Source organism: Molothrus ater, chromosome 20, assembly GCF_012460135.2.
Source record: "Molothrus ater isolate BHLD 08-10-18 breed brown headed cowbird chromosome 20, BPBGC_Mater_1.1, whole genome shotgun sequence".
In the NCBI taxonomy this organism is placed as follows: domain Eukaryota; kingdom Metazoa; phylum Chordata; class Aves; order Passeriformes; family Icteridae; genus Molothrus; species Molothrus ater.
The window spans coordinates 2,497,228-2,521,706 of record NC_050497.2 but is presented as its reverse complement, the minus strand read 5'-3'; the positions used below and the strand labels follow the sequence as shown (position 1 = coordinate 2,521,706).

General features: G+C 51.5%; 2 protein-coding genes across 9 annotated transcripts in view; both read right to left on the bottom strand.

Moving 5' to 3' along the window:
- LOC118693554 (collagen alpha-1(I) chain-like) overlaps positions 1 to 6,094 on the bottom strand; it is a 95,550-nt gene extending 89,456 nt beyond the window's left edge. The window contains 1 exon segment of the mRNA XM_036394218.1: positions 5,997 to 6,094. Within this exon segment, the coding sequence (XP_036250111.1) occupies positions 5,997 to 6,084 (88 nt within the window). The 5' untranslated portion in view covers positions 6,085 to 6,094.
- A 4,823-nt stretch (positions 6,095 to 10,917) lies between these two features.
- The window catches only part of CACNA1B (calcium voltage-gated channel subunit alpha1 B), a 330,224-nt gene continuing 316,662 nt past the window's right edge, over positions 10,918 to 24,479 (bottom strand). For 4 of the 8 annotated variants that reach the window (XM_054516966.1, XM_054516959.1, XM_054516963.1 and 1 more), the window contains 3 exons: positions 19,341 to 19,548; positions 16,632 to 16,843; positions 10,918 to 14,960 (listed from right to left, as the gene is read on the bottom strand). In XM_054516966.1, the coding sequence (XP_054372941.1) occupies positions 14,430 to 14,960; positions 16,632 to 16,843; positions 19,341 to 19,548 (951 nt within the window). In that variant the 3' untranslated portion in view covers positions 10,918 to 14,429. The remainder of the gene's footprint in view (positions 14,961 to 16,631; positions 16,844 to 19,340; positions 19,549 to 24,479) is intronic. The other 4 variants (XM_054516961.1, XM_054516960.1, XM_054516962.1 and 1 more) reach the window with 4 other exon arrangements.

The window sequence follows — 24,479 nt, the reverse complement described above, 5'->3', positions numbered from 1 at the left end:
CTCTGCCAGGGCTGGCAGGAGCAGGCAGAGCCCCTGTGTGCAGCAGCCTGGAAAGAGCTGCAGCACCAGCACAGCCCCTGACACATCCCAGAGCTTCCCAGGGAGGAGGGAGCCTTGTGGGTGTCTTCCAGCTCCGCAGATCTGATTCTGTGGCTGATTCTGTGACTGAATCTGTGACTCTGTGACTGAATCTGTGACTGATTCTGTGACTGATTCTGTGATTCTGGGACTGATTCTGTGATTCTGGGACTGATTCTGTGATTCCATGATGCATTCTGTGATTGATTCTGTGGTTGATTCTGTGATTCCATGATTGATTCTGTGGTTGATTCTGTGATTCCATGATTGATTCTGTGGTCCTGTGATTGGTTCTGTGATTCCATGACGGATTCTGTGACTGGTTGATTTAATGATTGATTCTGTGGTTGATTCTGTGATCGAGTCTGTGGTTTTGTGACTGATTCTGTGATTCCGTGATTGATTCAGTGACTTTGTGGCTCTGTGGTTGATTCTGTGATTGATTCTGTGATTCTGTGACTCCATGACTATGTGGTTGATTCTGTGATTGATTCTCTGACTCTGATAGATTTTGTGACTGATTCTGTGGTTCTCTGGTTCTGTGGTTCTGTGATTGATTCTGCTGTTCTGTGATCCTCCCTCCCTCCCAGCAGAACCTAGCCCTGACCCTGCACCCAGAGGGCCACGAGGACCCATCCCAGCACCCAGGATCCATTGCTATCCCCAGCTTTCCCTCTCAGCCAAGCCCCAGACACCCAAACCCCCTGAGGAGCACCAGACCCCACAACCTGCGGTGTCCAGGGAACGGCCCCTCCTCAGAGCTGAGCTCTAAAACCATTCCCAGCCCCTGCCAGGGCACCACAGCCAGAATTCCTGGCCCACACAGGCAGTGCCAGCCCTGGGCTGGCTGTGAGAGCCATGTCACGTGTAAATAAACACAGAAATTCATCTACAGCACACCCTGAACGTACACAAAGAGCTCCAGCTGCCTCAGCCAGGGAGGCACCGACGTTACGTCACCCCACGGCCAGGACCTCAACCAGGAGCAGATGGCTGCTCCTCCTGCAAGGAATTAGGAGCTTTTTGGGAGCCTGCCCAGAGGAAGGAGGTGTGGGCAGCCTCTCTGAGCTGCTTCTCACACCAAACTCTGTGTCTGCCCCCAGAATCTCCCACCTAAGCCTGGCTCAGTTTGGGTTCGACACCGGGAGCTGGAGGCTTTGGACAAGGTTGAGGTGTGGCACTCAGCCCAGACTGCCCCCCTTCCCATGGGGATGATGTTTGTATGCTCCAGCTCAGCTCCTGGGCAGCTGGTCTGATCCCAAGGCTGCTGTTACACCTCTCTGGAAAAATCTTGCCCTAAGGAACAGCACTTGCAACCCTTTCCCAGCACCCCACCCCAGAGTTTATATGGGATGATATGGAATGATTCCCACCTACTAAAGTGCAGAAAATAGAGGTGAAAGCAGCTCTGGCATCTTCTGTGCCCTGTGGTGGCACAGGGGCCATGGGCTGTGAGTGCCAGAGCCAGCTCAGAGCTGGGCCTGGATCTGGAGGGAAAGAGGCTTTAGGAAATGAGGCTTGTGGAGAAGTTTTGGGTTTTTAACTTGGTCTGTCTGGAGGGATCTCATGGGGATGCAGCCAAACACCAGCTCTGCACTCCAAGCTTCCAGGAACACCAAAACATTTTGAAGACAGGGATCCTGGGAACAGCTGGGAAGCTTGGGCTGGAAGTTTTCAAATAATCCAGCATGAGACAGATTTAAAACAGAGAGAGACTTCTCCATCCAAGCTCCAGGGAGAGCTCAGAGCCCCTAAAGGGCCCAAAGGGGCTCCAGGAGAGCTGGAGAGGGACTGGGGACAAGGGATGGAGTGCCAGGACCCAGGGAATGGCTCCCACTGCCAGAGGGCAGGGATGCATGGGATATTGGGGAATTGGGAATTGTTCCCTGGCAGGGTGGGCAGGCCCTGGCACAGGGTGCCCAGAGCAGCTGGGGCTGCCCCTGGATCCCTGGCAGTGCCCAAGGCCAGGCTGGGCAGGGCTGGGAACACCTGGGACAGTGGGAGGTGTCCCTGCCATGGCTGGGCTGGCACTGGATGGGCTTTAAGGTCCTTTTCAACCCAATCCAAACAGCTCCAAAGTTAAAGAGAGCAAAAAGCACCATCCCAGCAGCTGGGTCTGGCAGCCCAGGATGGATGTGCACCCACCCCTCAGTGTCCCTGCACCCCAAATCCCATCCCCAGGGCTGTGCCATCAGGGTTGTGTCTCCTGTCACCTTGGGAAGGAGGCTGGGACAGCTGGGACAGCAGGAAAATGTCCCCCATGTGCCACATCCCGAATGCAGGGCAGGCCCTGGGTCAGCACCTTCTGCTCCAGAGAAGGAAAATCATCCTTTGGGGGTTCCTACATGGGTGCTTTGGGCAGCTGGCCACCAATGGCACTGCCACCTGAAACAACAACTGCTCACTTCCAAAACTACTTGTAAAAACCCACAGTCATCTCCCAAGCTCTTCCCACACGATCAGATCCTGATTTTACCCTCATTTGAAGATGAATAAATTCTATTATAGCATCTTTCTGGTTGGCAACAGGGATTTGAGACTTAACTTCAGGATTACTAGTGCTGTTCTTGTTCCCTGTGTCCAAGGAAACTGGGGCCATTTCCAGGCTGGAATTCCCACAGCAGCCAAGCCAGAGGCACCTGGGTGTGCCCGGGTCAGTGCAAGGGAGGTACAACCACACGGCCCCAGGGGATCAAGAGAAGGTGTTTGAGAGAACGCAGGAACTCACCTCCTCCCTATTCCCAGATAAAAGGATTTTAGGGAAGAGGCTCTTTCATCCAGCAGAAAATGCTGGAAAATGATGCTCAGCAAACGCAGAGCTCACATAAGTAAATCCTTCAAATGAAGCACAAACCCAGGCAGGTTTTTTCCTCCTTCCTCTGGAGCACAAAGAGGAGCCCACAAAGGAGCTCAGGGATAAAAGCTGGGTTGTAAAAATATCCTGGTGGGCTCTGCCTGGGCTGCCCAGCACTCCTGAGAGCCCCCAGGGTTTGGTTCTTAGAGCCTCAGGGGAAGGCTCCCAGCTGCTCTCGGTGCTGGGGGCACAGGCAGTGACCCCTGTGTTTATTCCACTTTAAATGCACAATTTAGGGTCTTGTCAAGGGGAAAAAAATTGGTAATTCCATGTAATTGCCTAATTAAGGGCGTCCTGCCACTCCATAGCATGGAGGGTCAAATGGAAATGGCACAAAGAGTACAAATCTGGGATTTCTGGATTTTAAGAAGCTGGACTTGGAACTAGTTAAGATTATCAGCGTCAGCATCACAAACAAACATGATTTAATACAAATAAATATATTTTTATATAAAAATATATATATAAAACACATGCAACTGTACACAGACAGCACTGATACAACACAACTTATGTCTAATTTTCCATATTTTCATCAGGTTCAATGTTTCCTTTACCAAGTCCATATGCACATTCCCAAAAGACCCCAGATTTGAGCACCTTGCCCAATGCTGGATCCGACATTTTGGAATCTCAGGCCTCCAGCAGGATAATTTCCTGGAAAATTACTTTTCCCAAAACCTCAAGCAAGAAATGCCATCTGCAGGAGCCAAGCCCTGCATTTTCAGATGCATCCCTTAATTAAGCAGATTTTAATTGGCTGACTCCAGCTTTAATTAATGGCAAATTGTTTGTGCACTTTCCTTTTTGGATCTCATTCCCAGATGGGATTTTCTGGATTGATTTTGGGGAGTTTTGTGCTTTGCAGAGTGGAGTTGCAATTACCACTTATGGCATTTCCTGAGGGAAAAGTGGCTCAGGGGCTGCTGGGCTCCCACTGAACCAAGGAGCTCCTCACTTTCTGCTCCTCCTGAACCAGAGCAGCCAGGAATGGTGGGGGGAGCCCAGCAAACCTTGGAGAGCCCCAGGCTGTGAGGACAGGGGGGCAGCTGGGGCTCATCCCACCCCACACATCCCAAATGCAAAAATCCCTGCCAGTGCCAGCCCCGTGCCAGATCCACAGCACTGCAGGGAAATTCTTGGGCATTTCAATAAAAAGAATCAGAGGGGGCCATGGAGCTGCTCCAGGGCTGGAGCCAGGCTGGGAGAGCTGGGGGTGCTCACCTGGAGAGGAGAAGCTCCAGGGAGAGCTCAGAGCCCCTAAAGGGCCTAAAGGGGCTCCAGGAGAGCTGGAGAGGGACTGGGGACAAGGGATGGAGGGACAGGACACAGGGAATGGCTCCCACTGCCAGAGAGCAGGGATGGATGGGATATTGGGAATTAGGAATTGTTCCCTGGCAGGGTGGGCAGGCCCTGGCACAGGGTGCCCAGAGCAGCTGGGGCTGCCCCTGGATCCCTGGCAGTGCCCAAGGCCAGGCTGGGCAGGGCTGGGAGCAGCCTGGGACAGTGGGAGGTGTCCCTGCCATGGCTGGGGTGGCACTGGATGGGATTTAAGGTCCTTTCCAACCCAAACAATTCTGGGATTCTATGAAACCACAAAAAATAGATCCAAGTTCAGTAACTGCTCCCTTAAAAATCATCCTCTGCACCATTCCCAGTGCCTGGTGCTCCAGCTGACACAGTTTAGAGTTCATGGGATGGATTTGATAAGTGCTGAAGGACATGGGAGCTGGGTCACAGGGGACAGAACACCAGGAACACCAACAGCTTCCTGCCCACCCAGAGAACCAGGAGCAACAAATCACCCTGTCCTGACTGAGCCGGAGGGAGGAAAGAACACAGGGATCCTTCTTTCCTAAGAAATGAGCCCAATTTCCTCCCTAAGGTGTCACAGCTGCCACGTGCTGTGCCCTCTTCCCTGCCACTGCTGGAGCCAAGGGGACACAGAACCTCACAAGGTCTCACCAGACCTGAACACCAAATCCCAGCTCCAGCCATGAGCTGCTCTCCTCTGGCACTCTCTGCACACGTCAGTGATTCAGGATCAGCACCCAGGGCACCCAGCCAGGCACAGCAGCACCCCAGGGGCGTCACTGCTCCAGCTCCCACAGCCAAGCCCAGCTCCAGAGGCACCAAGCCCAGCCCAGCCCAGCCCAGCTGCCCCTCACTCCCCTCCTGCTCCTCGAGGGAGTTTCCTGGAGCTGAGCCACCACACAGCCTTGCCTGCTCCATCAGCAGGGACTGCCTGGGAACAAGAGCCTCGAGCCCAAAGTGTCTTGGTTTAGACCAAAGCCCAGGAAAACCCCACGTTTGGAGGATTGCACCAGTCAGATCTACAATAAAACCTGAGAACCTGAGAATAAAACCTGAGCTCAGGACCTTCCCCAGCCCGGGCAGCAGCGACCAAAGGGCAAAGCCTCACAGCTGGATGATACTCAAGGGTGAGGGTGTGAGGCCCTGGCACAGGTGCCCAGAGCAGCTGGGGCTGCCCCTGGATCCCTGGCAGTGCCCAGGCCAGGCTGGAGCAGCCTGGGACAGTGGGAGGTGTCCCTGCCCATGCAGGGGGAGAACCAAGTTGAGCTTTAAGGTCTCTTCCACCCCAAACCAGTTTGGGATTCCATGATTCTATTATGTGAGCCAGCCAAGAAGCCACACACAAATCCCAGCAATCCCCCTGCTCTGTCCCGCGGGGGGGATCCCTCCAGGCCCCCCTGTGACACAGGGACCCCGCAAAGCTCCGTCCCTGCCCTCCCCCAGCGCCGCCAGCAGCTCAGGGGGACGCCCCTCGCCGTGGGCAGAACCTTTTTGTCCCATAACATTTTTGGCTGTCCCATGGCCGGGAGGAGCACCTGGGGAGTCCCCTTCACCCGCACCGCCGGGAGCCGCCGCCGCATCCCCGCATCCCCGGGGGTCCCGGCCGAGCCCCCCCGCTCCCTTTCCCCGTTCCCCTCTCGGCCGTGCCCGGCTCCCAGCGCATCCCTTGGGGACCGCCCGCATCCATCCCCGGGATGTCCCCGCCGGCCCCGCTGAGCCCCCAGGGACCCCCCCCGGCCGCCGGTCCTACCTGAGTCCAGCCCGGAGCCCGGCTCGGGGGCTGCCCGGCCCAGGGAGAGGGCGCAGAGCAGCGCCAGCCCCAGCGCCCCGCCGCGCATCGCGCCCGCCGCATCCCGGCCCCGCCGCATCCCGGCCCGGCCCCGCCGCCGGGACAGGCACGGCCCCGGCCCCCGCCCCCGCCCCCGGCCCCGGCCCGGCCCCCGCCCTGCCCCGCACCGCCCGGCTCCCACAGCACCCCCTCCCCAAAATCAGCCGCGCCGGGGATGAGGAGTTTGGGGTGGGGGTTTCTCCTATCTCCCCCCCCCCCCTACCCCGTGCGGGCTCGGCGGGTGACAGGACGGACAGACAGACAGACGGACAGACAGACAGACAGACACACCCCAGACACGCACACGCGGGGTCCGCAGGGGTTGCTGACACCCCCTCCCGTGCTGGTTCGCCCTCCGCAGGTAAAGGAGCCATCCCACATCCTCCCATGCCCAAACCTCACTGCGAGTGTTTCTCGGGGTGCCCGGCTCCCCCTGGGGGTACCGGCCCTGCTCCTGCAGGGGGAGCACAGAGCAGCTCCTGCCCGGGCATTGTGGGGTGAGTGAGGCTCCCCAGCTCTCCAGTGAGAGCTGGACTCGGGATAACCCCTCTGTCCTCAGGGTCTGGGCCAGTCCAGCCCCTTACTGGCCATGGGGGATAAATCTGAGCCAGGCCAGGTCCTCCCCAGCCACGCCACGCTCCCAAGGGAGGTGTTTGCAGCTCACCCCAAAAGGGAGTAGCCCCAGTCCCACTGCAGACCCCATAGCACACCCCACCTGCTCAGCTCTGCAGTGTCCCACTGTACCCCATGTGTACAGTGACAAAGCTCTGGGTGCTCACAGATCCCCTGGGGGGTTTTGGCTCAGGCCCATGGGGAGGGAGGCTCATTCCCAATCCACGACAATATTTTCCCTGCAGCAATCATGCAGAGACACAAAAGACTTGGGAACCTTCAGCAAGAGACAGGCAACCAAACTCCAGCTGGACATCCCTGCCAGGGAGCAGGAGATGCTCAGGAGTGACACCCAGCTGTCATTTTGCTGGTGAATGCCACACCGTGGCACTGGGAAAGAGATTCTGGAATCCCCACCTGAAATCCTGCTTGAGACATGAGCCAAGCTCAGCGCAAAACCTGCTGTGCCACCTCTGTGCCCCTTCCCAGGGGCTTCCCCTGCCACACTGGCTCGGCTTGCTGAGCAAATGAAGGTCAGAGATACTCCAGGAGCCTTTGCTTTGCCATGGAGAGGATTTTATTTGTCAAGAACACGTGACACAGGTTTGCCTTTCCCTCCAGAACCTCGCTGATTGATTCCCTTGGGTGTGACCATCTGTCCCTACAGCACATGTCCCATCCCTTGGCACCCCACCCCTGCTGGGGACCCGTGGACTCTGCCTCGCTCCTTGCACATCCCACCAGGGCTGGTTTAGGTGGATCCCCTGCAGAACCAGGTCTGGTTTAGGTGGATCCAGGTCTGGTTTCAGACCATCCCCTGCAGAACCAGGTCTGGTTTAGGTGGATCCAGGTCTGGTTTCAGAGCATCCCCTGCAGAACCAGGTCTGGTTTTGGTGGATCCCCTGCAGAACCAGGTCTGGTTTAGGTGGATCACCTGCAGAACCAGGTCTGGTTTCAGAGGATCCCCTGCAGAACCAGGTCTGGTTTTGGTGGATCCCCTGCAGAACCAGGTCTTTCCAACACTCCAACCCAGGAGGAGGAAAATCCCCTTGTCAAATTCCCAGGATTCCTGTGCCACAGTCCTGTCTCTCGGCTCAGCATCCTCTTTATTATAACCACCCTCTCATCTGCTGTATCCAGTGACACAACCACATCCACGCCCTCCTCAGCCCTTGGAGAGAAAATTCAGGTTTCCACCCCTGTGGGTGTGCCAGCCTTTTGTGCAGGAGTAGCTGGACAGGGAACACACCTCCTCCTCCTCCTCCTCCTCCTCCTCTGGGTGTGCTCGGCAGAAAAAAAGGATACCAGAACCTGGGAAATAATAAAAATAGACACAGACAAAGCCAGGGCTGGGATATTCTGTTTCAGAGTAATGACAGAAAGTGGAAGTGAGGCTAAAATGAATAAACTCCAGTTATTGATACTGTTATGCTTTGAATTAGCAGCTCTGCTCCACCAGCTTGTTCCTGCCTCCCTCCTTGGGTGGAGGGGCTCCATTCTGGATTTCCATCCCTTCTCTCGGGGTTGGTTTGCTCAGATCTCTGTTCTCTGCTGACTCACCCACCCCAAACTTCACCCCCAAATATCTGCACACCCTTCTCAGAGCCCCAGGGCACCTTTTGCTGCCATCCCTCAGTCCCCAAACCTTCCAGCGTTTCTCTTACTGCTCTCCCCTTCAAATTCTCCCCGAGTTAATTCCCTCCAAGGAGATGCCAAATTCCCAGCGACCCCCCCACCCTCACTGGGATCCTACCAAAAACCTGGGGATGTAAAAAAAACCCTGCACACCCCAGGGACTCCAAGCCTGAAGGAAGACACAGAACAACCTTAACCTTGTCCTCACTTGCTGGGTGACCCTGGGCAATTTAGTCCCTTTCAAGGGTCTCAAGTGACTTTTTTTTTTAAATCACATAAAAATGCAAAATTTGCCTCTTCTGCAAAATATTTTGGAATGTGCTGAGTGACAGCGTTGAGTGGAGGTTTGTTATCACCATCAGGCACTTTCTGAAAACGGTGTTTTCACAGCCTGGAAAATATCAGGAGATCTGCTTAGGCTTGATAAAGAGGGATGAATACACTGGGATGAGTAATCTGTCACCTTGGAGGTGAGGAGATGTAGGAGTCTGTGGGTGCTGTCTGAAATGTGGCTGGAATGAGGAATCTGTAGATGATCCCAGCTTTTCATGCTCCAGGGAATAAAAAAAGCCAAATTCCCTGAGCACCTTGAACTCAGGTGTGCCTGAATTTTCTGCATCCCAAGACAAATATTCCAGGGAATGACTCTCAAGCCATTTGAATCAGTGGTTTTCAATTTTTTTCTGTTTCCCTAGATAGTAGAAAAAGCCTGAAAATGCTACCCCCTAATGGCACAACCGGGTGTGGGGTGCTGGTCTCAGAAAAGCTGATCCAGGTTTTATCCACAGGGAATGAAGGGAATGGAAATCGTGTGGTCTCTGCTAGAAAGATGTGCCCCTGGGGGGGCAAACACCCTGACAGCAAAATGTTCCACCAGGAATGGGATGAAAAACAAAAATAAAGCCATTTTTGGGATTTAGCTGAACTCAAACCCAGAGGTTCCACCTCCAGCATCTCAGGCGTGGGAGTGTGGGATCAGGGATCCTGCCTGCTCCAGCTCCTCAGCCCAGGGCCCAAGCAGGCCCTGGAGAAGCTGATGGGTTCATTGCTGCCTTGCACCCAAAGAACACAAGTGGAATAAGGAGAAAGAAAGGAAAAGAAATACTTTAAAAGGGCAGAGAGTCACCAAAAGGCTTTTAGGATTTAAAAACTCATACGGGGTTGTAAAGTGGGTTTGGAGGTCTCTGTGATCCAGGTGTGAAGGGGAGAGGTTGCTCAGCTGCTCCCCAGGCAGATTCCAGCTCCCCAGGTGGTTGTGGTGAAGCAAATCCTGCAGGGTATCCTCAGTGGTTGGGGTGGACACTGATCCACACTGATTCCCAAATCCTCCACTTCAAACCTTCCCTTGGACCCTGCTCAGAAATCTCCATTTCAAGTTTATTTGGGATATTTCAAAAACTTAATAAAAATCCTACTCTTCAGTGTCATCCAGCCAAGAACCCCAAACCCTGCACAGACCAGGCTGCAAGCCATGGAAAGTTCTCCTGCCCCAAACCTTGCTAACCATGAACTGTGACCTCAAACCAAACATCTCCTTCCTAAGCTCCAGCCTGACCGGGAGATCAGGGGCTTGAGGACCTTTTCCTTTCATTCCACACCAAATCTCAGGCAGGGACCTTGGGTGGTCTCATCACAGAAAAGTTGCAACAAGAGAGAAGAAGACTCAAGACCTTGTGCTCTAAAAAGTGCTCTACAGCATCCAAGAATTTCTGGAGAGTCCTTGGTGTTGTGTGACATCAGAAGACCCCATGAAGGAGGAACACAGTGGATTTCTGCCCCTGGAAAGGAATGAGGGGGATTCTCCAGTTATCTAGAGAAATGAGAAGTTCTTTCCTTCTGTCCCAACAGCCCTTGGGTTTTTCTGCTCAGTGCAAGCCTTGGAAGTACCAACTTCCAATTAATTCCACAAGTATGAGTAAGATTAACTCTGTTTTCTCCAGGTGCTACGGCAGGGCCTGGGCACATGACAGACTCTGACACCAATCCAAGCGCTCAGGCTGCTGATTTCTGAGGGAGCCCCAGGAACACCTGCAGGGAGTGGGGCCAGGGTTCAGTCAGGGTTAGAGCCAAAGGAAGCCACACACCCAGCACATTGGATAGTCTGGGGTGGGTTTAGGGTTAGACCTTTTAAAGATCCTTGAGTCCAACCCTTCTGGGATGAGCAGGGGCACCTTCAGCTTGTCCAGAGCCACTTCCAACCTCACCTGGAATATTTCCAGGGATGGGGCATCCACAGCTTCTCTGGGCAGCCTGTGCCAGCATTTTACAGGAGAAACATCCCTCTGTTAAAAACCTGGCAGGAATCAATCACTGCTGGGGGATTTTAACCCTCAACTACAGTTCTGCTGCCTGTTGGACTCCAGGAACTGCCATCTCCATGCTGGATCCACACCACAAATTTCCAAACAGCTTCCTACTCAAACCAAGCATCTGTGAAGCCTCTATGGACAAAAAAAACCCCACAGACGTGGTCAATTCCTTGCAAAATCCCAGGTTGGGATGCAGTTTCTCCCGGGCTGTCACTCCTGGAGGTGGGCAGGCCCTCGGAGCCAGCCCTCGGCGCCTCCCGCTCAGCAGGCACACCGCACACACCGTCTGGGAATTGCTCAGGTTGGTTTTTTTTTGCTAAGTTTTTATTTTAATTCAAGGACTTTGCTTCATACAAAATGGAATTGTAGAAACAACTGCAGAATTCAAAGTTTGGCTGATAAATATTACTCAGGCAGCAAACTAGGCAATCACAGAACCTTTTTTTTTTTCTCAATTTTTTTCTCCCTTATTTTTTTTGGGTAAAGTTCCACTTGTGTTGCATGGTTGGAACTTTGATCGTTTTTCACACTGTTTTTTAAATATAAAGTTTTGCAACAAACCCCCAAATTTATATCAAATATAATTAAAAATTAACAACTGATGAATACATTGTATCAAAAAAGTACGAAGATAAACATTTTCCATGCACATACTTTTTATAGATATGTATATATGTATATATATTACATGCAAACATTACTTATTCAAAGTACAGCCACTACGAGACTGGTTCTGGATGCAGAAAACTGATCGGTGCAATTCAAGTTTGGCAACTCACTATGAGGATTCTTGGAAAGATGGAGAGACAGCAGAGAGGCTGTAAAAAATGTCAGGAAAGGGTTATGGATAATTGTGGTCAGGCTTGTCTGTCACTGTCATCGACCCCTACAAGGCGGGTGGAGGATTTGGACAACTTGAGATTCTTCTTCGTGTTCTGCCTATGAATTGGGATGACCCAAAGCTGTGTTAGTGCAGGGCTGTGGGGTTGGGGATGGAAAATGGGAGAGGAAAAGGGGGAAAAGACAGAATTATTCCGTACAGAAAGACATCTCTGTTGCTTTCCAGTGTGGGTACAGTGTTTGCATGCATGGGCAGAGAGATGGTGTTGTCCCTTCCCCTCGACTTCCTGGAGTAAAATAGGAACGTTCCCTTGGAAAATTTCAAATAAAGTGTTTGTGCCTTCATTTCAGGAAAATGTATAAAACATTTGGTCACAATCGTGCTGAAGCCTGAAACAGGAAAATCCAGCAGCTAAAGCTACAGATGGATGAAGGTCTTGGAGTGGTGGTGGGGTGGGTGTGTGTCCGGACGTGTCATCTGGTTGCATAGCCCTCCGTTTGGGAATGCCAGGAATGCCAGCCGTGACCTCTGGCTACCACACTGCCTTTATTCCGAGTGCACACGAGTACAGAGACAGAGATACAGACAGGAGTTATCCTTTAGCAGAATCCAGGGATGAGATCGGCCAGAGATTGCTACTGAACAGAACGAAATTAAAACAAAACACCGGAGGGAACAAAACCGGGTTGAGTTTCCTCAAGAGAAGAGCTACAGGAGATGTGAAGAACCACCCTAGAGCAGACTGCTCCTGCCTGAGGCTGACAGACTTTGCTGAGAGCATGAGACCTCCTGAGCGTTTTGGTGGCACCTGATCCCCTCCAAGCAACCCAGGGACAGAACAGATCACCAGGGCCAGTGGGATTTCCACCCACCCCACACGACCACTGCATCTGGAGAAGTTCCACAGGTCTGGGGCTTGGTAGATCCTCTGAAAAAATTCACCTCTCCAACCCTATCCTCTTTCCTAGCGGCGTCTTTAGGGATGTGCCCAGCACCTCCCACCCTTCCTCCTTTCACCTTTTAACCTCTCCACGTCCTCTGGCTGCCCTGTGCCCCGAACCAGCCCTACAAGGGCTCAGCAGAGCCCTGGGCAGGAGGTCCTGGCCAGGCTTTGCCCCCAGCCTCCCTCCCCGCCAGCACAACAGGTTTGCCCTTATCCCAGGCTCACAGTGCAGGAATCCACACGGGCACAAAAGAAAGAAACCAGCCAACACAAGAGTCGTTGCAAGAACGCAGAAATCTCATCCCTGAGAATCAGAGTTAGAGGTTTGGATTATTATTATTATTATTATCATCACTTTTTTTTAACCTTCTCCTATCAGGCAATAAAAACAACTCATTCCAACTGCCCTCCACACCAGTGATGCACGGCCAGAGCTCTCTCAGCTGGCCTGTGGGAGATGCTGCTCCTCCTGCAGGAACACCCCTGCAGATGCTGCCCTTTCCCACCTGCATTTCCTCCACTGGGCAATGAGACAAGGCCAGCTTTGTTTGCTGCAATCACTCCCCTCTCACCCATAAAAGTATATCTATATATATATATTTCTATTTATATATTCTAACCAAAAATAAAATAAAATAAAATAAAAGGCCAACCAAACCCAAACCAAGCCCAAAGCACATTTGCCTTCCCCACTGGAAGCTCCCAGCCTGGGGCACAGTGACCCCAGGGCCCCTCCAGGCTCCGGCTGCTCGGCCCCACACCCTCTGCCCTCCCCACGCTCGCCCAAGCTCTGATGCCTCGAAGCAAGAGGTTGCATCGTCACTGTGAAAGATTTCAAAGGTTAGGCACTTAGTAGTGAACAACTGGAGCATTCGGTAGAAACGGTGGGACCTGGAATGACAATTGGACTAATTCTCTACAGAAAGAGGAAATTTTTTTTCTTTTTTTTTTTTTTTGGTTTTTTTTACTGTACAATTTACAAAAATGCACACAATGAAAAGTTAAAGTTCTATCTAATAGCTTGATATAAAACCAATAACATTTCTTCTTCTCAACCCTACGCTTTTTTTTTCCTCTTTTTGTTTGGGTTGTTCTTTTTTTTGTGGACTTTTTTTTTTTAAGTTGTTTTTTGCTAAATCAAGCTTATATTGTAAACAAGACAAAACAGTGAGGGTGTGTTGCAGTCAACAGGAGAGAGGGATGGATTGAAAAGTCTCAGCAGCAAGGAAACAGTCCTTACAAAGGAGCTCTCTTGTGGCTTTACCGTGTGTCAGTGTGAAGGACCCAATGTGGTGAGTGACGTTAGAGACCCCCAGGGCAGTGGTGTCACAGCAGGGTCAGCTCGGGGGTGGCACCAGCTCTGCCCTAAAGGATTGCAGTGGCTGAACATCAAGTCCCAAAGGACTGTCCTTTGTTCTGGGCTGTGTTTCTCCTCTCCCAGTTTCTTGGGTGCATCTCTTCCTTCTCAGCGCTCAACGAGACAAAACGCGGGGGGCGAGCGTTGTTCGCGCGAGTCCCTTTGTGACCCCCGGCTCCCACCCTGGCAGGGGGGAATTATGATGGTAAATTAATTAAGAAATAGCCCAACAAAACTGCGCCAATCATGAGAAGGACCCACAGTTCTGCTTTTCCACCGTGGAAGGTGAGGATCGCTCTTCTCCCGGCTCCTCGCTTCCGTGGCCGGGTTGGCGCCTGGTGCGTGTCTCGGGACTAGACAAGGCAGTGGGGAGGGGGCAGTGAGGGATGTGCTCCTCCCGCTGCCTTCCCCAGAAGGAGGGAGCCTTCTTTCTCCATCTGTCTAGTGCAAAACAAAAACAAATCAAAAAGGAAAAAAATAAAGAACAACAGAGGAGAGAGAGGCTGCAGGGGCATCTCCGGCCCCGGGCGCTGAGCAGTCCTCAGGGCTGCCCCGCCGGCTGCCTCTGCCCCCGGGCCCCCACGGGAGCTCCCAGCCCTCCAGATGATAAAACTCATCCTTATTAAGCACGCACACCTCGCAGGGTTCCGCCGAGCCGCTAGCACCAGTCATCCTCATCGGCTTCGTGGTAGTAACTGCGTCCTCTGGCGCCGGGGCCCGTGTTGAGCCCCAGCGTGTAGTGGTACCCGTTGGGCACCCGGCGGATTTGGTGTGACTGCGAGGTCAGGGAGGAGACGTAGGAAGTCCTTGAGGAGCGGCCCGAGTTGGTGGCCACGGCCTCCTCGAAGGTGAGCGTGTCCTCCGGCGCGGCGCGCTGCGGGCTGTCGGCGGCGGCATCGTCGCGGTGGCCCAGGTAGGGGTCGGAGCCGATGCGGGCCACGGCGGGCGGGGGCGGCTGCTGCTCCCCCCGCAGCAGCGCGTTGTGCTCGGACAGCCCGCGGCTCAGGCGGCCCGGGGAGAACGTGGGGGTTTGGAAAGTGGTGAAGTGCACGGGCGAGGAGTTAGCGGTCTTGTAAGTGATGCTGGGGCGTGGGGTCAGTGGAGTCTGTGGGAGCTGCCTCCGACCCCGGCAGGGGGTACTAGCACCAGATGTCGACAGCAAGGGGCTCCCATTAACTGAACCACTGCCCTACATCAAAATTGGAACAGAGCAAATCAAAAAATAAAAAAAGGGAAACACCAGACAAACACAAAGCAGGCAGGTATCAAACAGAAGGAGAAGCAACAGAAGGCGGAGACGAGTCACAAGAGGAAAGAAAAGCAAAAAAAGAGAGAGTTTAGACAAGCACAGTTGGGGCGGGAGGTTCTCGAGAGATAATTCAACACGAGATGTGAAGAGCTGGAGAGTTCAAGTCTGGGAGCAGTAGGAACAGAGAGGGGCAGAGCATCGGTAGGACGCAAACTGGCACATGGCTCCAACAGAGGGGACACTGCCCAGGGGAGGCACCCACAGCATACAGGGCTTGACATGCGCCTTACCTGGCCTGGGAGCAGCTCAAAAACCTGAGTTATTGGGGATTTTTATTAATTATTGTTGATTTTTTTACAGTTTTGCTTTGGGGTGGGTTTGTGCAGAACTTCACCCTACAATTGTGCATTCTGGGTTTGTGGGAGATGACCCTGCCCACAGGAGGGGGTTGGAAAGAGATGAGCATTAAGGTCCCCTCCAAATCAAACCATTTTAGGACCCCATTAATCTATTTCTGTTGCCAGAACTGGATTATGGGTCGTTATTATTATTATTATGGATTCTGCATGGAAGGAGGATCTGGGTGACTGTTTTTTGCAGGTTGGAAATGAAGTACCTTTGGATTAAATAGCCAATTTCTGAAAAAATAACCAAAAGCTTTTTGGACAGGCTTTAACAAGTCCCTTTAACAGAAATGCGTTCACATTCTCCTCTTTAATCTTACACATTTGATTTTGGAGTGGTAGAAGGGTCTGGCAGCTTCCTGGGTTACTAATAATGCCTTGTGAGAGTGAACTAAGCTGCAGTAATTTACACAAATGCCACGAGTGAAAGGAAAGGGCCTGTCTTCCCATTTCTGTTTACATTCTCCCAAGGCAGGACATGAGTGCATTGAACAATCCCTCAGCCTTTCCCAACCTAACATTTTGAGACCAGACCTTTAATTTTTAAAGAGCACTTTTTCCTTCCTATCAACTCATCAGGCTGTCAGTCACTGCTTGTTCTGCCCTGCCTGGCTCTCCCAGTGACCAGGAATATTACAGCATCCAGGGGAAGCTGCTCAGCTTCTCCCAAGGACCTGAGCACCTCACAATTACAAAAGAAAGGAGAACTAAATTTAGCCTGGAGAAAAGGAAGCTCAGGGAGGATCCTTTTGTTTTCTCCAACTCCCTGACAGAAGCATGGAGCCAGGTGGGGGTCAGGCTCTGCTCCCATGTAAGAGGAAACAGGACAAGAGCAAACAGCCTCAAGTTGTGCCAGGGGAGGTTCAGGTTGGACATCAGGAGGAATTTCTTCCTGGAAAGGGTGGACAGGCATTGGAAGGGGCTGCCTCCATGGGCAGTTTTGCAGTCCCCAGCCCCAGAGGTGTCCAAGGAAGGCCTGGACAGCCCACCACTGTGGGCCAGTGACAAGGTGGGATTGGGCACAGCTTGGACTCAGAGGATTTTTCCAACCTTGGTATGAGGCCCCAAGCAGGACCTCAATGGCTTTATCTGCAACTGCCTGACCTTCCTTGCCCTTTCCACCTCCTCTAATTTAAACAAAACATGGAAAAGGTGCACAACCCCCTGGCAGAGCTCAGGGCTGTTTCCCCACCCTGCCTCTCCTCACCTGTCTGTGTGGGCCGTGCTCTGGGCCCCCGTTGGGCGAGGTGGGCCTGCTCTGGTCAGCAGATTTGGGCTGGGCACGGTCCCGGCTGCCGTAGCGGTCGCAGGAGTAGAAGCGCTGCTTTTCGGAGGAGGAGGAGGAGTGCTGCTTCCTCTCCTGGGAGCGACCACGCTCCTGCTTCTTGTCCTTGGAAGAAGACTCTCCAGACTGGGCTACTGAAAGGAGAACGTTGGGTAGGGGGTCACCAGCGTGTTGAGACATAAACTTTAAGGAATTTAGAAATTTTAGAGGAGCTAAGATTTTAGTTAGAGATAAGTTTTATTGGAGTTAATTAAAATAAATGGGTAGACCTTGATGAAGTTAAGAGTAAGTAGTTAACTAATAATTGATTGCTTGTGAACACAATGTTTGATTAGCTGGGATTATAATGAAGAATATAGAAACTGATAAATAGCTTTTAGGAACATATGACAATTGTAGCCTCCTCTGTTCTGAAACTAATTAAAGGTGGGGAATGGGAGTTCTACCAAGGGTTCATTTGTCATGTTTGCATTGAAAAGGTAGAAAGGACAGAACAAGGAAGACTTCATTTCCTTCCTCCTTTTGGGGCCCCTCCCCATGAAAGGGACCACAGACCCATTTCAAGGAACAAACTGCACATGCTTAATGACTTTTGAACTAATTACCATGGGAAGTGGGGAATGGGATGTACCAGAGTTATGAATATGCATTTGTATTCTGGGTATTCAATACTTGCACAGATAAAAGGACTCTGTTATCACCTGTAAATTGCAGTGTGTATTTGGGAGCTATCCCACAATAAACATACACTTTCTAACTCTAAATTGTTAGAGAGTTTTTGTCTGTCACAGTTGGATATTGGTACTAGATCAATATCCATATTTTTTTAATAAATCAGTGTGTGGGGTGGGGAGGTTCTTCCACACAATCAGGACCCCAAATCCCACCAGAAGGGACGGAGACAGAGGATGTACATCTCCTTGCTGACCTCCCAGGGACAAATCCTTGTTGGCAAAGTGTCACTATAGGACACGAAACAACACGAGCGCACACACCACTGCTCTCAAGGTGAAAAAAGGGAAGTTTATCTTCTGACTCCAACATTTATAGATTTCCAAAAGTGACAGTGGATTGGAGGGTGACAGTGCCACCCCTCCAATGACACTGGACAAACCAACAGTCCATCAAATTTCTCCTCCTCCATAAAAGAATGCAAAACAATGAGTTATTCACAGAAAGTGTGTGAGAAGTGTAAAAGCTGAAATGAGGGATTGCAGGACTCCAGGCAGCTATTCAAAATGCAGTTTATTCCATCCAAGAGGTTACAGCAGCCCAGGGTCATGGGTGACAGAGCTGTGCCCACAGCTCTCAGCTCCAGCTGCAGGCAGGCCTGGAGACCCTTTGGTTTTGGTTACAATGCATTCTAGACTTTTCTTTTGGTTACATTGCATTCTATACTTTGCTTTGCTGAGCATCTTCATACAGCAGAACCAATCTATACCTTAACTATTATCTACAGCCTATCATAACTACTGTAATTACCATATTCATGTCACTATTCTCCAATCACTCAAAGTCAGTACATTACAGTTTAAGCTAGAGTTGTTTTTCCGTTTTCTTGCAGTGGAAAATTCTGAGACCTTTTTTCTACTTGCAGCTTTGCTGCCTTGTTTGCCTGTGCTCTCTTTCTGCTTGGTAAAAACATCTTCTTGTTTGGTGTTGGTTTATCCTTTGCTCTAAGCCATAAAACCCCCTTCTAACTAACACACCCTTTGCCTCCTTGGTTATCCAGTGAGACTGGCTCAGCAATTCTTTTCTTCTAGATCAAAACTTGCTTCCATCTCTATTCCTTCATCAGACTCTACATTTGAAAATCTTTCTGCTAAGCACCGATATCTGTGAGACTTTCTTGTCAAACTTTCATCCTTCTCAACAAGAAAGTTTGTGTTCCAGATTGCAATGCAAGATGTTTTCCATTGCCATCTGTATGGCAGATCACCTTTGTCAAGTGGGCAGTTTGCCTGATCTCTCTCTTTGAGTGACCACATTCACACCCCCTGGGAGGGGACATCTGCTGATAACAGCCATTGAATGTCCCTGCATGGCTGATAAGAACTATAACATCCCATTGGGAGATGTGAGCCCAGAGGGAGGAGCCAAGCATTGCTACCCAGATATAATCCAGAGGTTTGGAGACACCAGCACGGCTTCTCCATGGATTCCCAGAGGAACAGCAGCTGCCTCTTCTTCCACTGGATCTTCAGAGGCAGAATCCATCCTTCTCTACAGGATCCCTGCTCCAGCAGAACCACCCCTGACACTGCAGGAGGGCTGAGCCACATTTCCAATGGGACTGCCACCAACACCCTGACCCACAGGGTGTCAGGTTGGGTTATGACTCTGGCAGTGTTGTTCTAGTGTACTGCATTGTTGATTTTATCCTTTTATTTTCTTTCCCTATTAAAGAACTGTTATTTCCTGCTCCCATATTTTTTTCCTGAGAGCCCTTTAATTTAAAATTTATAGCAATTCGGAGGGGTGGGGAGGGTTTACATTCTCCATTTCAGGGGAGGCTCCTGCCTTCCTTAGCAGACTCCTGTCTTTCCAAACCAAGACAGTTTGCTACAAGAATGTAAACATCAGAAGGCTTAGAAAAATCTTAAAAAATCAGGGCAACAGCCAAGCACTCACCAGCTTGTCCATCAGCCATGCGATGGGCGGCCCTATCCAAGGACTTCTGCTTCTTGTCTTTGCGCCGGTGGCAGCGGTGGTGGTGGTGGTGGTGGCCCTGCTCTGGTGGCATGCGCTCCAGGGAGTACTCGTAGAGGTGCATGGCGTGAGGGCGCTGCGGGGCCAGCGTGGAGACCGAGCGCTTCATGGGGCTCGTGTCCGGGATGGGCTGCGGGGAACACGGAGGGACACGGAGCGGGGTGAGGGAAGGCGCCGCGCCCCGCTCGGCTGCCTGCTTCCCAGCACGGAGGGGGTTAAACAGCCAGAGAAAGGGGCAAGGAGGGCGAGGAGAGAAATGGTTAATTGGAGACAAATGGAGCGGGCAGGAGGGTTTGTGGGATGTGGACTGAGTGTGCAATTTGGGGAGGGAATGGGAGCTCCCAGTGCCAATCCATGGGGATCACACACAGGCAGCACTGCACAGCACACCCAGCGGAGAGCTCAGCAGGGACACGGGGCAGAGCAGCAGCCAAGCACCTCACAAGGGGAATTCTCCAACACCAGGGGCACCCACAGCTGCTCCAGGGCCTGCATCCCAAAGCAGCTCCAAAGAGGAAAGCAGGTAGCATTGCTGAGCACCACCACACAGAGGGGAAGAAAAATCAGGAATCAGGGGAGGTACAGGCCAAGCCACCAGGAGATTCCTTCTATCTCCCTGCAGTGAACACAACTCCCATCAAACATTCAAACCTCTCTCACCTGAAGCCCTTTGCCTGGGGCAAGGATAGTGGGTACATCCTGCAATCCTACCATGACATCTCCAGAAAGGAATACCTGTGTTTGCTATTGCTGTTTTTAAAACATTTGTGTCCAAACATCTGGGCACTGAGAGCTGCAACAGCATTGCTGGACACCCCTTCTGTGCCAGGGGCAGCTCCAGACCCTGCTCCCTTCCCTTTGGGTACAAAACCTTACAAAGGTTTTGCAGAGCCCCAGACAAGTGTCCTGCAGGACAGCTCCTCTCACAGCCTCTGCTCTGGGATAAAGCTCAGATAACAGGGACAATTCCCACATTTCCTTCTCTGCTGGCCTCTGGCTGGCTCTGTGTGGAGACAACAGCTCATCCATCCTCTGGATGCTTCCCTGGGTCTGTCACTGCACCCCAGCCATGTGCCAGAGGAGAGATCTCAGAGCACAGTGCTCCAGCTTGACAGTAAAATTCAGGATGTTCCCCAGTCCCTCAGCCTTACACTTGTTTGAATTCCCAATCCAATAACTCCCTCCAACACCAGTTCTAAGGGAACATTTACTCTGCTCACTGTAACCTTTCCTAAGAGCTCTGTATTATTTTTCCTGTCTGCTCTCTTTTGTTTGCTTATCCCAAAATCCAGATCTCTGCTTCCCTTGTGATATTTACCCAAGGCAAGGCCAATTGTTTCATAGCTCTGCTCGCTATTTTGAGTGGAAAAACCACTCTTCCTCCCCTTGAGGGCAGATTATCCTGGCTGTAAAGGCACCACTGGGCAGTTACCCACATTTTGGTGCTTCCCACTGAAGGGCAGTTGGGATCCTGGTGCTGGAAGATTTATCAGAGGCACAAGGCTGGGATGAGGGAGTCCAGCACAGCTTTTGGTGGGGCCCTGGAAGCACCAATTCCATCAGCAGGACCACGTTGTGCTGCTTTAGTGTCACCTCTCGTGGCCTTCATTTGTGTGGACAAGAAATTATACTCAGGAGCTTTGTGTCTGTCCTTGTTTAGTGCTGAGCCTGCAGCTGGGGCAAGGAAGCACGGGACTGTAAACTCAACAGTCTGATGGGCAAAAATGTGAGAAGTGAAATATTTCCCACTAAAAAACACATCCAGATTTTCAAAATCCATACAGGGCTGCCAGAAAGAAAGCAACAGAAAAACAAACAAAACCAAAGCCAAAACAAAAACAACAACAAAAACCCCAAAACAAACCCAAAAAAAACAAAACAAAAAAAAAAAACCCCACCACCACCACCAAAAAACCCCACATAGATTGACAAGAAACGAACACTTCTTTTTGGGCTTTGGTCCTGCTTCCACACTTATTCCAAGGACAGAATTCTCACTGACACGAATCAGTGGCAAAGCAATCAATCCTTTTTCCATAAATCCTGGCAAGGCTCTTGTTATGGGAGGCACAGGCTCCCAAAAAGCCTCGGGAGACTGCATGCACCCCTGCAGAGAGCTCCTAATTGCTTCTTCATTACCAACCCGACTGTTTTCACTGCCTAAATTCCTGAGCAATGAGGCATGAAAACAAACAAATACAAAAACCAAAAAGCAAACCACCCAGCCAAGCCCTGCTAGCAGAACGAGCAGCGAGCAGCGTGCGACCAGGACAGAGGGAAAAGTGAGGAGAGAGAGAGAGCGGCTGTGCCTGAGCGACTCCAGATGAGAGGGGAGAAAAGTCAAGGGTTAAAGGAAGGTTAATTAATTCTTAAGGTGAATTTAATAGGATACAATTTAGTGCAAACTACATACTGCCAGGTAACTCCCAGGTGACCGTGCTTTGCTCCTCTGCAAACAATTCGGACAAGGTGAGGGACATTATTGGAAGCAGCCCCACAGTACAGCCAGTGTCAGACATCAGATGTGCAGCAGACACCATGACGACCAGGGAGGGAGGTGATGAGGGCAGGACAGCAAAGAGGGAGGGTGGAAACACAGGAGGAGGGGTTTTGTTAAATAAGTGGGACATAAAAAGAGAGAGGCAAACAGAAAGGGAGGCATCCAGGAACAGAAAGCGTTGCAAATAAGAGAAAGAACTCAAAAGTTTGGGGAGGGGCAGAGCAGCATGTGAGAGGGAGGGTGGGGGGCGTGGAGGGGGAGACACACACAGAAAGGACATCAGTTATTCACCCAAGCTACAACCACTGAACATTGTATTATAAATGAGGTTAGATCTGATATTCCAGGCCTGATTCACACCCAGGTGTGGCACGAGGGGCAGTGACACCCTGGGGACACAAGGCACGCTTCTGTCAGGGACACTCTGACTGCCATGGAGAGGAGCTCCCCAAGGGAAGGCTCTGCCAGCTGCACTGCCAAGGAAGGAGGAGGCTGCCTGTGGTCTAGGATAAAGGACAATTTCTGGGAAGGGGAAAGCTTTGCTTTGTGAGCTGTTGCTTTTAGTAAGCACAGTGAGGAGTGCTTCTGATAATTCTCAGAATCCCAGGGCTCACACAAAGGCCAGGAGCCAAGTGGGAAATCCTCTGGCTGGCAAGGGGCACCTCCAGCATGTTGGCACAACAATTCCACCTGTTGGAGCTATTTCTCTGTGTGCACAACACAGGGTTTCACTTTAGGGTGCAGCAAATCTTCACATTCTGCTCCCCAGGGAGAGCCACAGAAACAGCCCAAGGTGTGGGAATCCACAAAATCAGATGGTTTTGGGAAAGCTGCAAAAGGCAGCCTCAGAGACAGCAAAACTGTGATTAGAGCTAAACAGTAGCCATGAGATTGGTCAGCAGAAAAATTATTTAAAAAGTAGAAAAGCAGGAACAAATAGAACAATTGTCTGTGTATTAACGCTTATATATATTAACACGAATAACTCCCTAAGCTACAGAAAAGTTTATCTAGCAAGATATTAGGAAGTTTGAAGCTTGATAATGGAGCTCTGTGCATTGTGTTTTAAGGCTCACAAGCAGCTATTGTATTTGAAATAAGCAAGCACTGCTTTAACCAAAGGTATGTGTGCTTATAGTGGTTGGATAGAACTACTGTCAATGTGCTTTTGCTTTGTGTGATTGCTGAAAAAATTTATGAAGTTGTAACATGACGTTCTTTGTCTGCTGCCTGGGATGTGAGCTGGTGGCATCTTCCCATTGTCATCACCATGTAATGAGAGTGATGCTGGAAAATAAACCAGCTCAAGGCACGTTCCCAGCAGTCCTGTCCTGATTGTGATTTGTACACAGACCCCTGCTGGCAATACAAGGCCAGGCTGCTCCCTCCTGGCTGTGTGAATCAGGCCTTGGGAATGAGGCAGGACACGAGTGGTGAGATGTTGTGACAGAGAAGACAGGATGGTGGCTGGGCAGCATTGGGGACAAACAGCAACAAATGTGTGAAATGGCCAAAAATGATCTGTGACATCCTACACACTAAGCAGTGCCCACAAGCTGCTGTGAAAGTCAACCCCAGTGAGGAGATTTCTTTGAAAAATAAGTTCAATAAATCAACAAGGGAAATCCTCAACACCAAATTAGTGGCCAAGGTCACAGTACAGGAAAACACAGGGAGCACAGTCAGTGTCCCAGTGCAGCTCCCTGGTAGTCCCGGTGCCTGCTGCATCCACCTGTGTGTGTCACAGCACATCTGCAGCTTTTTGTAAGGATGGGGCACAGGAACACGGCTTGGCTGGCTGGATAGACAACACACAGGTAATGGGAAATGTGCCTTCCAGGAACGCAGCCTGCAAATGGTCTTGTCCCCAAATAGTGACCCTGACACTCCTGGGTGGCCCAGCCAGCAGGATCATCCTGGGCTGCTTTGTGCTGCTAGCAAGGAGGGGTAAAACTGGGGACAGTGCTGTGACTGCACAGGATAGCTGCCACACCTTGCAGGGAGTCACTGCAGGGAATCCCAGCCACACCACCCTGCAGGGAATCACTGCAGGGAATCCCGGCCACACCCTGCAGGGAATCACTGCAGGGAATCCTGGCCACACCCTGCAGGGAATCCCAGCCACACCCTGCAGGGAATCACTGCAGGGAATCCTGGCCACACCCTGCAGGGAATCCCAGCCACACCCTGCAGGGAATCACTGCAGGGAATCACTGCCACATCCTGCAGGGAATCACTGCCACACCCTGCAGGGAATCACTGCAGGGAATCCTGGCCACACCCTGCAGGGAATCACTGCCATTCCCTGAAGGGGACACCAGCTACACCCTGCAGGGAATCCTGGGCACACCCTGCAGGGAATCACTGGCACACCCTGCAGGGAACTCCTGGCCACGCCCTGCAGGGAGCCCCCCTGCCATCCCAGCACAAGGCCTGGATTCCTGTTTCCACATCTTTTAACACCAATATTCCCAAGCCAGCTCCAGCCCATGGCAAGCAGAGAGAAGATGCTGAGATCTTGGCCTGCTCCCAGTCTCCCACCATCACATCCCCACCTCTCA